Below are 14,314 nucleotides of genomic sequence, written 5' to 3'. Positions count from 1 at the left end.
TTTACAGGGTTTTAACTCTGTATAATGAATACAGGGAATAGTCTTTGAGGTGATTATCTGCATTAGCAGACACCTCCCCCGACAACTTGCCCTCTTTGCTTGAAGCTGAGGGCCTAGGACGTTTGTTTGTTTGTTTTTAAAAAACCAATCCCCCTTACCAGAGGGAGCCCCTTGTGGAGTACTGTGAAGCCGTTACTATGGCAACTCTACTGTGCTGTACAGTAGAAGCCATTTTAAGGCACAACAGGTTGTATTTTAACAGAACTTGAAGCCAAAATGCACTTATCACTGTCAAAAGTACTGTGATTTGATACTATAGATATAATTCATTCCTTTTCATTTCAGCGGCCAAGGCATTCTAGAGTTATGCTGGAACACACACACACACACACACACACAAATACACACACAGCCATTTAGATATATATAGATAGATAGATTGGCCCCTTAGCTAGGCATTTCTGGGAATCTTTTTGCTTGATCGTTGGGGTAAAAATCCTTCAGTAAATAACTGAAGTAATTCGATAAATAAGAGGTAATAACAAGGCCAAGCAAAAGGAGAGAGCCATTTTAGTATTAAAATGCATAATGGGAAGAGAATAGGGATTATATTTAACACCAGCATTTCTAACGAAAACTCTAGAAAAGAGTCAGTAAAACTTTTCCTTGACAACTTGATCGGAGCAAGGAAGCTATAAGTTCACTTCTGACTTTCAAAACTAGCAGCAGAGGAAGACAAAGAATGAGTCCCTTTCTCCTTCTTGTGTTTCAAATCTTTATCCTAAAGTGATGAGCTTTCAAAGTTGGAAAAGCTTAAGGGTGAACCATGAAGGTTCTCTAGGAGCCTGGGGAGGGTGAAAATGGCCTCCACCCCCCACCCCCCCGAGGCCCTCCGGAAGCTGGAAATGGCACATTTGCTGACTTCCAGTGGGCCCTGTAGGCCTGTTTTTTCCTCTCCTCAGGCTCCAGAGCCTCTCCAGGAGCCTGGGGAGGGCAAAAATGGCCTCTCCCCCAGAGGCCCTCCGGAGGCCAGAAATGGCCATTTGCCTACTTCTGGTAGGACCGGAAGTTGGCAAACAGGTCGTTTCCAGCCTCCGGAGGGCCTCTGAGGGGAGGAAGGCCATTTTTGCCCTCCCCAGACTCCTAGAGAGGCTCTGGAGCCTGAGGAGAGCAGAAAAAAGGCCTACCAGGCCCACCAGGCCATCATGTGCCAAAAGCGGGGGACATGGGGGGTGTCATGCGTGCACACGCAGGGGGGCAGGGAGCATAGAATTATGGGTGTGTGCACGCGACCCCCCCACCCCCCATTTTTGGCACACAACGGCAAAAAGGTTAGCCATCACTGGTATAGGTTCTCCTGCTTGAGCAGTGGTCGGACTAGAAGACCTCCAAGGTCCCTTCCAACTCTGAGGATGATGATGCTCTGAACATGAATTCTTCCTGCAGCATGGAAGTTGGCAGCATGGAATTCACCCTTGGAAAACTTTTCGTCATGAATAGGGACCAGGTGAAGAGGCCATCTGATCATAGTTTCTATCTCTTTGGCCAAGGGGTAAAGAAAGATCGGGAGCAACCAAGGTAGAATTACTGACTCGGACTCAAAATTCCTGCGGTGTAGATGACCCTCTTTCCTTGGCTCGAGTCAAAGCCATGTCCTAGGCAGGATCTATTAATAGCTTCTTCTTTGCAACCTATTCTGCTCACCGTATTTCATGGCCTTGGCCAGCAGCCTTTATAGCTGAAACTAATTACAGTAGTGGCCAAAATTGTGGAAATCTTTTGGGAAAAGTGTATTTTGTAAAATTAGCTAATAACACCATTTTTTATTTGGAGTAGTACCATGAAATTATATATCCATGGAAAGATAATTTAATCAAGAATGTAATGCAATAACTTTTAGGAAGGATTTGCTATTAGAATAGCAGTTACACTATAAAGAAGAAAAGTGAAACATGTAGAAAAAACGAGATATGCAAAAATGATCACCATAGAAAAAACGAGATATACAAAAACTATCCCCATGTCAGTTAATACTTAGTTGGGTAACCTTTAGCATGAATGATGGCCTTACAGCGTCTTCCCATGGAGTGAACCAAGTCTTTTAGTTCTGCAGCTGTTATCATGTGAAACCAGGATTGAATGATGGCTTCTATTAACTGGGTTTTATTGCTGGGTCGCTTCTGACTAACCAGTTTCTTTAGTCGGCTCCATAGATTTTCATTTGGGTTAAGGTCTGGGCTATTCCCAGGCCATTCCAGCAGTGGAACAGGATTATCTTGAAACTCCAAAGAAAAGTGGTGTTATTAGCCATCATACCTCAAAAATACACTTTTCCTAAAAGGTTTCCACAATTTTGGCCACTACTGTATGCAGAGACCAGCTACAAACACGTTCGCTTTTCCGTTCCTCGTTCATTGCATTGTCATGTATGCAAATGTTGCCCAGCCATCCCGATTTCTTGAAGCCTCCACTGTCCTGTCCAGGAAAAGAAATTGGCAATCACACTGGACAACCTGTTACATAAGTAATAATAGCAGCTGTTTGGAGGAGATTTATTAACATTCCTCTTCGGGAAGAGGCAATGTTAATATTTGTGCTTGACTAATGCAAGTCTATTGAAGTTGCTTATTTGTTTGGGTGCCAATGCCTAATGCAGTGAGTCTTCGACTTACAACCACATTTGAGCCCCAAATTTCTGTGGCTAAGCAAGACATGTGTTGAGTTTTGCCCCAGCTTACGATTTTTCCTGCCACAGTTGTTAAGTGAATCACTGCAATGCAGAGGTGGGTTTCAGCAGGTTCTGACCAGTTCGGGAGAACCGGTAGTGGAAATTTTGAGTAGTTCGGAGAACCTGTAGTAAAAATGCTGACTGGCCCCACCCCCATCTATTCTCCGCCTTCCAAGTCCCAGCTGATCAAGAGGAAATGGGGATTTCGCAGTAACCTTCCCCTGGAGTGGGGAGGTAATGAAGATTTTGCAGTATCCTTCCCCTGCCACGCCCACCACGCAATGCCACGCCCACAGAACAGATAGTAAAAAAAATTGAAACCCACCACTGCTGCAGTGGTTAAGTTAATCCGGCTTTCCCCATTGACTTTGCTTGTGAGAAGGCCGCAAAAGGGGATCCTGTCACCCCAGGATCTTGCTGTCGTCATAAATGCGAGTCAGTTGCCAAGCATCTGAATTTTGATCACGTGACTGTGGGGATGCTGCAGCGGACGTACGTGTGAAAAAGGATCAGAGGTCACTTTTTTTTCAGTCCTGATGTAACTTTGAACGAAGTGTTGTAAGTCGAGGTCTACCTGTATGTAAAGTTGCCAACCAGTGCTACCAGTAAAAAAAATATATCCGCACCGAGTGATTGCCTCTGCTTGTCTATAAACAGCAATATATTCCAGATTTTGTTTGGAATGGTCCTCCTCACTGGATTTACCCCGTTTGGATTTCTGAGCCAATCGATTCTACATAAATATAATATACCTGCATATTTTTTGCTTAAATAAATGGTTGGCAACCTTACCGCTTTATGCAGGATGCCAGAGCTGGGAATTTTTCCTTTCTGCATGAATGTTATGATCGTTTTCCTTTCTTTCTTCCTTTTTTCCTCCCCTCCCTTCCTTCCTTTGCTTGCAAATTTGCTTCTACAGGATTCAGTCTCGACAACCAGTGGCGACCGAGGGAGCTTCAGTCTTCTAAATAGCACCTCAGTGGGCCCCAAGCATAGCATGTTAGCTAGCAATGGTGCCCATTCAGGCTACCTCAGCAGACAAGAGACCAGTCTGTCACAGAGCTCTTCCTTCTTAATGAGCGCCAGCTTTAGGTCTTCCATGTCCTCCTCTCAGTCTGTGACCCCTGACCTCTCGCCAGCAAAATCCGACTTAGGTTCGAAAACTGGCACAGTCTTTATTGACGGCAATAAAGCGAAGCACCAGCTGAGCCCCGCCAGGCAATATAACAACCCCATTGGTCTCTATTCAGCAGAGACGCTCAAAGAAATGGCCGATTTGCATAAGTTAAGTCTCACCGGAAGGGCTTCCGAAGGTGGACTCCTTAGAGGGTAGGTAAATGTCGTCAACTTGTTTTGCAACGATGCAGTCGGAAGTGTTGGGCGTGTAAGTAACTGCCACGCGGGGTTCCCCTGGAAACGTTCGCCGCAGAGGTGGGTGTTTTCATCCGTCATTAAGTAGATCTGAAGACGTTGCCTTGCTGAAGCCATCTAGATCAGTGATGGCGAAACTTTTTTGGCACCAAGGGCCCAGACCAGAACACATGTGTATGTGTGCACGCTGGAGCACCGGAAACCAAAAACAGGCCGGAAAATGGCCTGAAAAATGGCCTGGTTTTTGGGGCCATTTTTGGCACCATTTTACAGGCTGTTTTCCGGTGCTCTGGCACCCACAGAAACCAGCTGGCCAGTGTGCACATACATGCCAGAAAGCATAAGAGCAACTGACGATGGTGCGTGCCCACAGAGAGGGCTCTGCCATAGGTTCGCCATCATGGATCTTGATCAACCGTGGCCAACCAGGTGCTTTTGAAAAGCTTGCCAAGCAGATACAGCCACAACAGCCATTCCTTTCTCTTCGTTGGAAGCATCTGGGATTCAGAAAAAGACCCCAATTCTGAACGTTGGCGAAGAAAACAGATCCCCCCCCCCGAGTTGGTGCTCCAGAAACAACCACTGATCTTTTGAATAATCAGTGGTCCTGGGCTCTCTACAGCTGTCCTAATACATTTGGAATCCAAAACAGAAAATGATTATTATTCTGTCCTCTAAAAGAAAGTTGGAGATATGCTAGCTAGGCAACTGAGGAGCTGGAGTCCCAATGCCTCTGGAGATGCCACCTTGGAGGAGGCTGTTATAGGAGATACATTTCCTAAATATAGTGTAGACCAATTGAATGCACATTCATGCCCATTACCATGACTGATTTATGAGTACTTTAAATACCGAAGAATAATGAGTCGAAGACTCTGATGCAAAAGCCATCTGCATGGGTGCCCTTGGCATCTTCTCAGAATGACAACACGAGAAGGTGCTGAGATTAGAACTAGAGAAATCACCTTTGAAGATAGGCTGACTATGGTCCCAAGTACGAAAGGCTGTGACAGTTTCTCCAATCTGGTGTCCTCCAGCTTTGGAGGATTGGAGGTGGGGGGGTGGGGGCTGAGGTTCACCATATCTGAAGGCCACCAGCAACTTAAGAACATACTGGCATTCTAAACTCTGCATAATTGGTACTATTTAGGAGAATGCATAGGATACCTGAAGGACTGGAGGTGTGTGCATATTGATGAATAATCTTTCAGGAATTTCCTTCTCTTTCTTGTTTTTGGCTCCCATTACTACTGGAGTTGATGGACTGGCTGGAGATTTTCATTTCCAACGTTTGGAAAACTTGGTGGCTTCTATGTTCTACCAGGAGTTCCTCAAAGGAGATGCTTGGTGGCATGGCATGGCATAGCATAGCATGGCATGGCAGAGGAGATGGTTGCTTCCTAGGATCAGTCCCAGAGATAAATTACTTGCTTGTGCTAAGCTGTGACAAATGAAAGGGAATGAGTTTTCCCAGTAATCCTAGAGTATAAATTGCATGGAGTAACTGAACTTCAGTAGAAACGAAAGAAAGATTGAAAAACCTGGACACAAGATCTCAGCTTCCTTGTATTTTCCAGTAATAGAATAGAATACAATTCTTTATTGGCCAAGTGTGATTGGACACACAAGGAATTTGTCTTTGGTGCATATGCTCTCAGGGTACATAAAGAAAAAATAAAAAATATTCATCAAGAATCATAAGATACAACACTTAATGATAGTCATAGGATACTAATAAACAATCAAATCATACTAGGAAACAATAAAAACAATATAAGTTGTAAAGATACAAGCAACATGGATATAGCCATAAGTGGAAAGAGATAGGTACTAGTAAGGAAGAGAAGAATAATAGTAATACAGTCTTAGTAAATTATTTGACAGTGTTGTGGGAATTAGTTGTTAAGCAGAGTGATGGCATTCGGGGAAAAACTGTCCTTGTGTCTTGTTGTTTTGGTGTACAGTGCCCTATAACATCATTTTGAGGTTGAAACAATTTATGTCCAGGATGTGAGGGGTTTGTAGATATTTTCACAGCCCTCTTTTTGACTTGTGCAGTATACAGGTCCCCAATAGAAGGCAGGTTGATAGCAATTGTTTTTTCCGCAGTTCTAACTATCCGTTGAAGTCCGTGTCTTCATTTTAATATTTTAAAACAAATATTTCCTATCGTCTTGAGATCTGGCTACTTTTAAGTGATTACAAAGACCCTCTGGCCATAACAGAGGCAGGGTCACATTTTCTCCGTGGGGTTTACTGAAACCCCAGACAGATATCATGGAGGCTGGGCTTCTCCTCTGGAATCCAAGGATATATCATTAAAGGCTTCCTTGCAAGCGTTGTCTTACCTGCATAAGCATTGCTCAAAGGCTTAAATCAGCCAATAGCAACGGCTACAGAAAACGATACTCTTGCATTGACTGTTTCTCCTGTTTCACCCAGCTGTCCTCTGCATTCCTAAATATGGATATAGAACCGCTCATCTGCTTACTTACTACTGTACAACTTGTTCCTAATATATCTTTCTGAGTTTCTGTAACAGGGAGATATATTTGGATGCGAGGGGGGGAACGCTGCTTTCCTGATGAAGCTGCAAGAAAACCTGGCTTGCTGCATGACAAGTTCCTCTACCCCCCCGACACCCCAATCCTGGTTTTCCCATTAGAGCTAGGGCAGGGGTCTGCAAGCTTAAACACTCAAAAGAGCCATTTGGCCCCTTTTCCCAGAGAAAAGAAAACACCGGGAGCCACAAAACCTGGGTGGGTGTGGCCAACTTGATGTCACTCACTTCCACCAGTCACATGACACACACCCAGCTACGCCCACCCAGCCAGTCATTAGGGCAGAGAACCAGTTAAAAAACACCGGGAACCACAAAATACTTTTGACATCTCTCTCACTCTGTCTCTTCCCTCCTGCCCTCACTCTCTACCTCTCTATCTCCCTCTCTCCCTCTCTCTCTGTATCTCTCTCTGTCTCCTTCTCTCCCCCTCTTTCCGTATCTCTCTGTCTCTACCCTGGCCGCTTCTCCATTCCCCACCCTTACCTTCTCAGGCCAGTTGAGGAGTGACTGGGAGGGGAGGGCGAGGGGTGGGGGTGGGGCTAGCCAGTGGTGGGATCACCTGCCAGGGAGCCACAATAGAGGGCCCAAAGAGCCACATGTGGCTCCAGAGCCACAGGTTGCTGACCCCTGAGCTAGGGCAAGGAAGTTCAGAGAAATCAGCATTTCTGTGCATTGATCTGTCATATTTTATGGTCAAGATGGGCTGACAAAAGAACTCTTGAATAAATTGTGCATAACGTTAATCCGGAGATATTTGCCTCTCTGTAGCAGAATGTCCTGTCCCCTGTGGGTTGATAAGATAACTTTGAGTCCAGCCAGGATGTTCCTTGCAGCTGGCTGGAAATAAAGCTACAGTATGGCTGATTTCTACTAACCCAGGTTTTATTTAGGGCTACTTGACCTAAATAAATGGAGTGAGCTCCCGTGACTTGTCCCAGCTTCTGCCAACCTAGCAGTTCAAAAGCAGGTAAAAAATGCAAGTAGAAAAATAGGGACCACCTTTGGTGGGAAGGCAACAGTGTTCCTTGCGCCTTTGGCGCTTAGTCACGCCGGCCACATGACCACGGAGACATCTTCAGACAGTACTGGCTCTTCGGCTTTGAAACAGAGACAAGCACCATCCCCTAGAGTCGGGAACGACTAGCACATATGTGCAAGGGGAACCTTTACCTTTATTTTACTGGCCCATGATATAAGCACCAACATCTTTGAAAAGCAGGTACCTTAAAACTGTGACTAACATAAATTGGTCAAGCACATACTAATAGAAGATCTCATCAGAGAACTTGGGTGGTTACACTTTCCTTCTCGGTGTGACCCGGTGGAAAAAATTCATTTGAGGTGTGAAATGCTCCTCAGAAGTGGTTCAAGGAGTCACCAATTTAACATAATTATTGAAATTCACTTCGGTGCTCACCTGGGGCTGTTTCACAGGAGCAGACCGCTTATTGAGTTTTAGAAATCCATCATCCAAATCCCCTGGTCAGCGGTGGTCAAATTTCAAAATGTGGTCATTAATTAGATTGATTCTCATTTGGGGTTTCAGCCAAGTGTGGAAACTGAATTATCCACCATGGTTTCTCGGACGCCTCTCCGTTGGAAGAGGGACATGGATTCTTGTGTCACCTGAGCTTCTCAGCGTTGCTTAATCCATTAACCATGGCATCTTTCTGCTACACCTGGCAGGGCTGGGTTATAGGATCAGGTCTCTCCAGGATCCTCTTTCAGTCAGTTGATACGAAAAGGTGGCTCTGGGTATCTGCACGGACTTTCGACCCAAGGGGCACTCACCTTCTCTCACACGCATTCAGCTGCTAAATAAAACTGCTGGAAAAGGTCACCTGGAAGTTTGCAGGGAGATGTCATGGATGTTATGGATCAGATCCAGCATTGCTTCTCACTGGATGCAGGAGAAGTCATGGATCTTGAGCCTGGTATCGAGTGCAGCTCAGAAAGGAGCAAACTAAATCTGAATCCACTCAGGATAGAGAAGATCTGTCCATACAGCATATTGTAGGTGGGATTACAGGCGCTCTGAAGAATGGTTGTAGGGCTTGAGGTTCTCCTGCAGGCCAAGTGATGACAGTTGTCATATTGACTGATTATGCGCCATCAAGTTATTTTTTTAATTCCCTAGCAATCAGACTTTTCTCCATAAATTGTTCTATCAGGATGCACAACGTTTCAATCATTGTCACAGTAATAGAAACTCCTATCTTCATCATCCTCTTTCTCTCTTTGCTTCCACCTTTCTCAGCATTAATCTCTTTTTCGGAATGCTAAGTCTTCACATACATGTGCTGTATCCAAAGTAGAATCAGACAGTTTCCAGAGATTATTTTTTACATAATCTCTTACTGGATTGGCACATTTGTCAGCTCTTAAGGTTAATTTTTACACCGTTCATCCATGGTGGGTCTTTACAGATAAAATAGAATAGAAACCCCTGTGCATGTAAAGAAAGAGCCACTTGCAGAAATTAAGCAGCAAGAAATCAGAGGGGATTTTTAATCTTATGGTCCCACTGCTACTTAGCTTGATCTGGATTATGGATCTGCACATTTGACGTGAAGAACCAAAGAGTTAAGTGTCTCTTTGAATGTGTGTTAAGATTTCTTTAGCATATATTAACATTTCTTTTAACCCATCCCTGTCCTTAAGATCCCTGTAGCTTAATGCTTAAAAAAGACAGAGCAAACACAAATGAGGCAGAATTTCTCTCAATGTTGTCTTGTAGACTGGCAATTAAAAATAACTTATAAACCCTGATATAGTCAATAATACTTTAGATTAGCAAACAGTGGTCAGCTCTGATTTTGTTTCTATTGAATTGACTGCATATTTCTTTCAAGGTTCAGTTTGAAGAACCTGTCTTATCTTGTAAAGCCCCAAGATAGTATTGCTCTTGATTTCCTTAAGCTAGGTCAGGGGTCTGCAACCTTAAACACTTGAAGAGCCATTTGGACCCGTTTCCCACAGAAAAGAAAATACCGGGAGCCACAAAACCCTTCCCGTGCCTGACGATTTCTTGAGCAGCCACAAAACTAGCATATGTAGTTGAATTAAATGTTCTGTTTTCTTCTGAAACTTTTCTTTTCTTGGGTTTATCCATGGTTGGCCTACCGGGGGTTGAAAAGCTCAATAAATTGCGTGCCAACGGGTATCGCACATTGGCGGTTGTGACTCATATTTTGAGTGACAGACAGCCGCAGCAGAGGGGTGAAAGAGCCACATATGGCTCCAGAGCCGCAGGTTGCTAACCCCTGAGCTAGATAGATAGAAGAAGCGTAGAAGTTTATTTCAACAAATTTTAAAATCATACATTTTATTTTAAAGCTGTTCTTACACTCATGGTTATTTCGACCAATGCATTTTCTGGTTGTATTGATTTATCATTGATGTAAAGTCCTCTAAATCAGAGTTCCCCAACCCCCGATCCACAAACCAGCACCAGTCCACGGCATGCCACCAACCAGGCCACGCAAACAAGTGAAGCCCCATCCATGGGATGCAGGCAGCATGCAAAACCACCCCCTCCACAAAAAAAACTTTCTCCGTGGAATCTGTCCCTGGTGTCCAAAAAGTTGGGGGCCAGTGCTCTAAATGCTACATATTAAAATTATAGTGATTATTTAAGAGTTAAAGGTATTGTGGGGTCTCAAGAAAGATTAAACTGGAGGTTTGAAATCTTTTGGCAATGGCAATTTTTGATATTTCCGCCCCACCCAAAAAAAAAGTGCTAACAGTAGAGCTGTAAGTGTGAGATGTTTGGAGAAGAGCAATGGTCCCTCTTTATTTTCATGTTCCTCCAGCCAAGATTGTAGACATCAATTTAGCATATGTATCTGTCACAGCGAATGCAGCACCCCGTCAACCATGGTGGAGCTTGATGAAGCTAAGCAGGGTCACCCTTGATCAGCACTTGGATGGGAAATCTTAGGATTGTATTGGGAGGCTAAAAAGATAAATTTGGAAGAAAGCTTTGCTGGCTGAGGAACTCTGGGAGTCGAAGTCCACAAATCTTAAAGTTGCCAAGGTTGGAGACCCCTGCAATAGGAGACTCGGGTCTCTCCTACCTCCATACCTTCCTCCAGGATTCGCTATATTGTGGGGCAGATTTCTGAGGTTTTGACTCAAGCGTTGCTCTTGTGCAAACAAGCTGTATGTTCAGCTAGTTGTAGTCCATCTATAGGAAAGGGTAGGGACTTGAGAAAGCATATTCAGTCCCAGAATATTTAGTATTTTCATTGCTTTGAATCATGCACTGTTCTCAGAGACCATTTCATATCAAAGGCAGAAATATATCTAGCAATGCACAGGTTTGGCCAAATGTTATTGCAACTCTACAAATTCAAGTGGATACGTTCTGGTCCCTATATTTCTTTCTCTTCATCACATCTTTCTTTCTTTCTTTCTTTCTTTCTTTCTTTCTTTCTTTCTTTCTTTCTTTCTCTGCTTCTTTCTTTTCCTTCCTTCCACCCTTCCTTCCTCTCTCTCTTTCTTTCTCTCTCTCTCTTTCTGTTTCTTTCTTTCCCTTCTTTCCTTCCTACATTTCTTTCTTACTCTCTGTTTCTTTCCCTCCCTCTTCTTTCTTTCTTTCTTTCTTTCTTTCTTTCTTTCTTTCTTTCTTTCTTTCTTTCTTTCTTTCTTTCTTTCTTTCTTTCTTTCATTCCAAAAGACTTAGAAGTCTACTTAATACCTCTATATCTCTTCCTGTTAAAGAAACATGTGGAAATCTTATCTTTTTTTTTTCTTTCTTTCCTCTAGGTCGTAACCAATCCTGTGACCAAGTTAGTATTCAAGAGTGTGTCAGTGTTAAGTGGCGATGTCCATTTTCTTGAAACAGCATGTTTCTGGTCCTTTGTGCTCCTGTTCCATCTGCTTGCAAATGGAATGTTCTTTAACAGCTTATTGAGGTGTCCGGCATCATATCAAGAGGGCATTCCCCCAGGGTCTGTTCCAAGGATAAACCTAATTTAGGAAACATTTTGGCCAGAATTCATTGCCAATGTATTCCTTTGTCTGGAAGGGCCTTTTTCATCCAAAACATGTTTCCAGAAGAACATTCTGATTTCTAGAAGGTCCTTGGGCGTCTCCACGAGCTCCAAGATTTGATGATCTATGAAACAATAACCTATAGATGGAATCTTCCTATGCAACTCCTGTGAATCTTTCAAGACCAAAAGCCTCACTAAGGATACCAGTAGGGAGTAAAGCTGGTGTGGAGAGGAGCATGGGAAAATTACTTTGTGGCAGGGGTGAAATGCTCCCGGTTTGGACCAGATTGCCTGACCCGGTAGCGATGGCGGTGGGTGATTCGGAGAACCGGTAGCAAAAATCCCTGCGCCCCCCCCCCCCCACCATGCCCAGCTGAGCCGCACGATCATCAGAGGCTTTTTTTTTTTTTTTTACTTTTAAAAGCATTTTTTCTACAACCTCTTCCGACGAAAAAATGCTTTTAAAAGTAAAAAACAGCCTCTGATGATCGTGCGGCTCAGCTGGGATCCTCAGAGGCTTTTCAAAGCATTTTTTTCTGCAACCTCTTGGCTGAAGAGGTGGTAAAAAAAAATGCTTTGAAAAGTCTCTGACGATCCCAGCTGAGTTGCCTGATCGCCAGAGGCTTTTCAAAGCATTAGAAAAAATGCTTTGAAAAGTTAAAAAAAAAAAAAGTTGGCCAAGCCCACCCAGTCACATTACCGCCCACCACCAAGCCACGCCCACAGAACCGGTAGTAACAAATTTTACATTTCACCCCTGCTTTGTGGGGGTTTTTTTGGTATGATGCAGAATCTTTTTAGAACTTCAAGATAAATATTATGGTTTTTTCTTTCCCCCTAAAAGGGAAGGAAGCTCTGTGGTCAGAGTTTTAGTGGAAGGGACTCAGAAAACTACAAAACTCAGAGCTGGGTGATCATAGGTTGCCATCCTACCTCTGTGGGAGTCGATGGCTTCCATTCCTCCCATGCATCTGGGCAGGGGGAAAAAGGGGGCCAACTAATCAAAGGGGCTTGTACCAGCTGCAAAAATCAGCGCCCTTGGCAAAGAGTGTGGTGGTGCTTCAGTTTGTGAGGTGCATTGTGAGGAGGCTGATCTGCTTTGGCTCCAGTCAAGGTGTTTCTGTAAATGTGTTGCTTTAGACTTCAGCGCATGTTGAAGTTCTTCTTGCCTTGAGTGTCATTTTGCCGAAGTGCATGTATTTATTTATTTATTTATTTATTTATTTATTTATTTATTTATTTATTTTATTTATTTATTTATTTTATTTATTTATTTAGTTATTTATTTAGTTATTTATTTAGTTATTTATTTAGTTATTTGGTTCAATTTATATGCCGCCCTTTTCCGGAGACTCAGGGCAGCTTACAATGCGTTAAGCAATAGCCTTCATCCTTTGTTGTATATACCTGCTTAGTAGGGCTTTCGCCCACCCCCCCAAGCGGTGTTCTATTTTATACAAAGTCAGCTTATTGCCCCCACAATCCAGGTCCTCAATTTACCTACCTCGAAAGGATGGAAGGCTGAGTCAACCTTGAGCCTGGTGAGATTTGAACTTGCAGTAATTGCAGGCAGCTGGTGTTACTTAACAGTGCTTTAGTCTGCTGCGCCACCATTGTTTTTGGAGTCAAGACCTCATTCTGCTGAGCAAAGGTGTCTCCTTAAAGACTTCCCATCCAGGGTGAAATGCCCAAACCGGTAGTAAAAAATGTAAAAAAACAAAAAAAAAGTTCCGATGATCAGCTGAGTGACATGCGATCATCGGAACTTTTTTAAAAAACTTTTTAAGCATTTTTTTTTACTACCGGTTCTGGCACAGCTGTGGTCATTGAAGACTTTTTTTTTTTTTTTTACTTTTTAGAAGTATTTTTTTTACTACCTATTCACCCGAACCGGTAGTAAAAAAATGCTTCAAAAAGTAAAAAAAAAAAAAAAAAAAAAGTTCCAACGATTGTCACTCAGTTGATCCTCAGAGTCTTTTTTTTTAATATTTTAAAAGCATTTTTTACTACCGGTTCGGGTGAATAGGTAGTAAAAAAAATTCTTTAAAAAGTTTTTTAAAAAAAAGTTCCGACGATCGCACGTCACTCAGCTGATTGTCAAAACTTTTTTTTTAACCTTTTAAAAGCATTTTTTTACTACCGGTTTGGGTGAAAAAAATAAATAAAAAAAAAAGACTTCAACGATCACAGCTGTGCAGCGCGATCGCTGGAGCCTTTTTTTTATTTTTTTAAAGCATTTTGTTAATTACCTATTCGCCGGAGCCTGTAGTAAAAAAAATGTTTTTAAAAGGTAAAAAAAAGTTCCGATGATCGCGCAGCACAGCTGTGATCATTGGAGCCTTTTTTTACCTTTTAAAAGCCTTTTTTACTACCTATTCGCCAGAGCCGGTAGTAAAAAAAATGCTTTTAAAAAGTTTTTAAAAAGGTTCCCACGATTGCGTGGCACAGCTGATCACACCCTCCCCCCTGCACTGTTCTTCTTACCTTCCCAAGCCTCCTTTTGGGATGCGTGCGTGTGCGCAGCTTGCATTTGGCGCGCACTGGGCATGCACACACACAGCGCATGTTTGACACATGGCACGCATGCGCGGCCAGCAAACTGGTAGTAAACCGGTTCAGATTTCACCACTGTTCCCACCCTTGGGCAGCTCTGAA

The 14,314-nt window shown here is 43.2% G+C and overlaps 1 protein-coding gene across 9 annotated transcripts in view; it reads left to right on the top strand.

The window, feature by feature from the left end:
* The window catches only part of LDB3 (LIM domain binding 3), a 174,331-nt gene that overhangs the window by 76,554 nt on the left and 83,463 nt on the right, over positions 1 to 14,314 (top strand). For 7 of the 9 annotated variants that reach the window (XM_070945056.1, XM_070945055.1, XM_070945057.1 and 4 more), the window contains one exon: positions 3,648 to 4,057. In XM_070945056.1, the coding sequence (XP_070801157.1) occupies positions 3,648 to 4,057 (410 nt within the window). Of the gene's footprint in view, positions 1 to 3,647; positions 4,058 to 11,429; positions 11,453 to 14,314 lie in introns of all 9 variants that reach the window. The other 2 variants (XM_070945061.1, XM_070945064.1) reach the window with 1 other exon arrangement.

The sequence above is a fragment of the Pituophis catenifer genome, unplaced genomic scaffold (genome assembly GCF_029215685.1).
Source record: "Pituophis catenifer annectens isolate HBS135680 unplaced genomic scaffold, rPitCat1.0.hap2 SCAF_6, whole genome shotgun sequence".
Lineage (NCBI taxonomy): Eukaryota > Metazoa > Chordata > Lepidosauria > Squamata > Colubridae > Pituophis > Pituophis catenifer.
The sequence above is the reverse complement of the archived record's forward strand: the minus strand, read 5'-3'. Positions and strand labels throughout refer to the sequence as shown.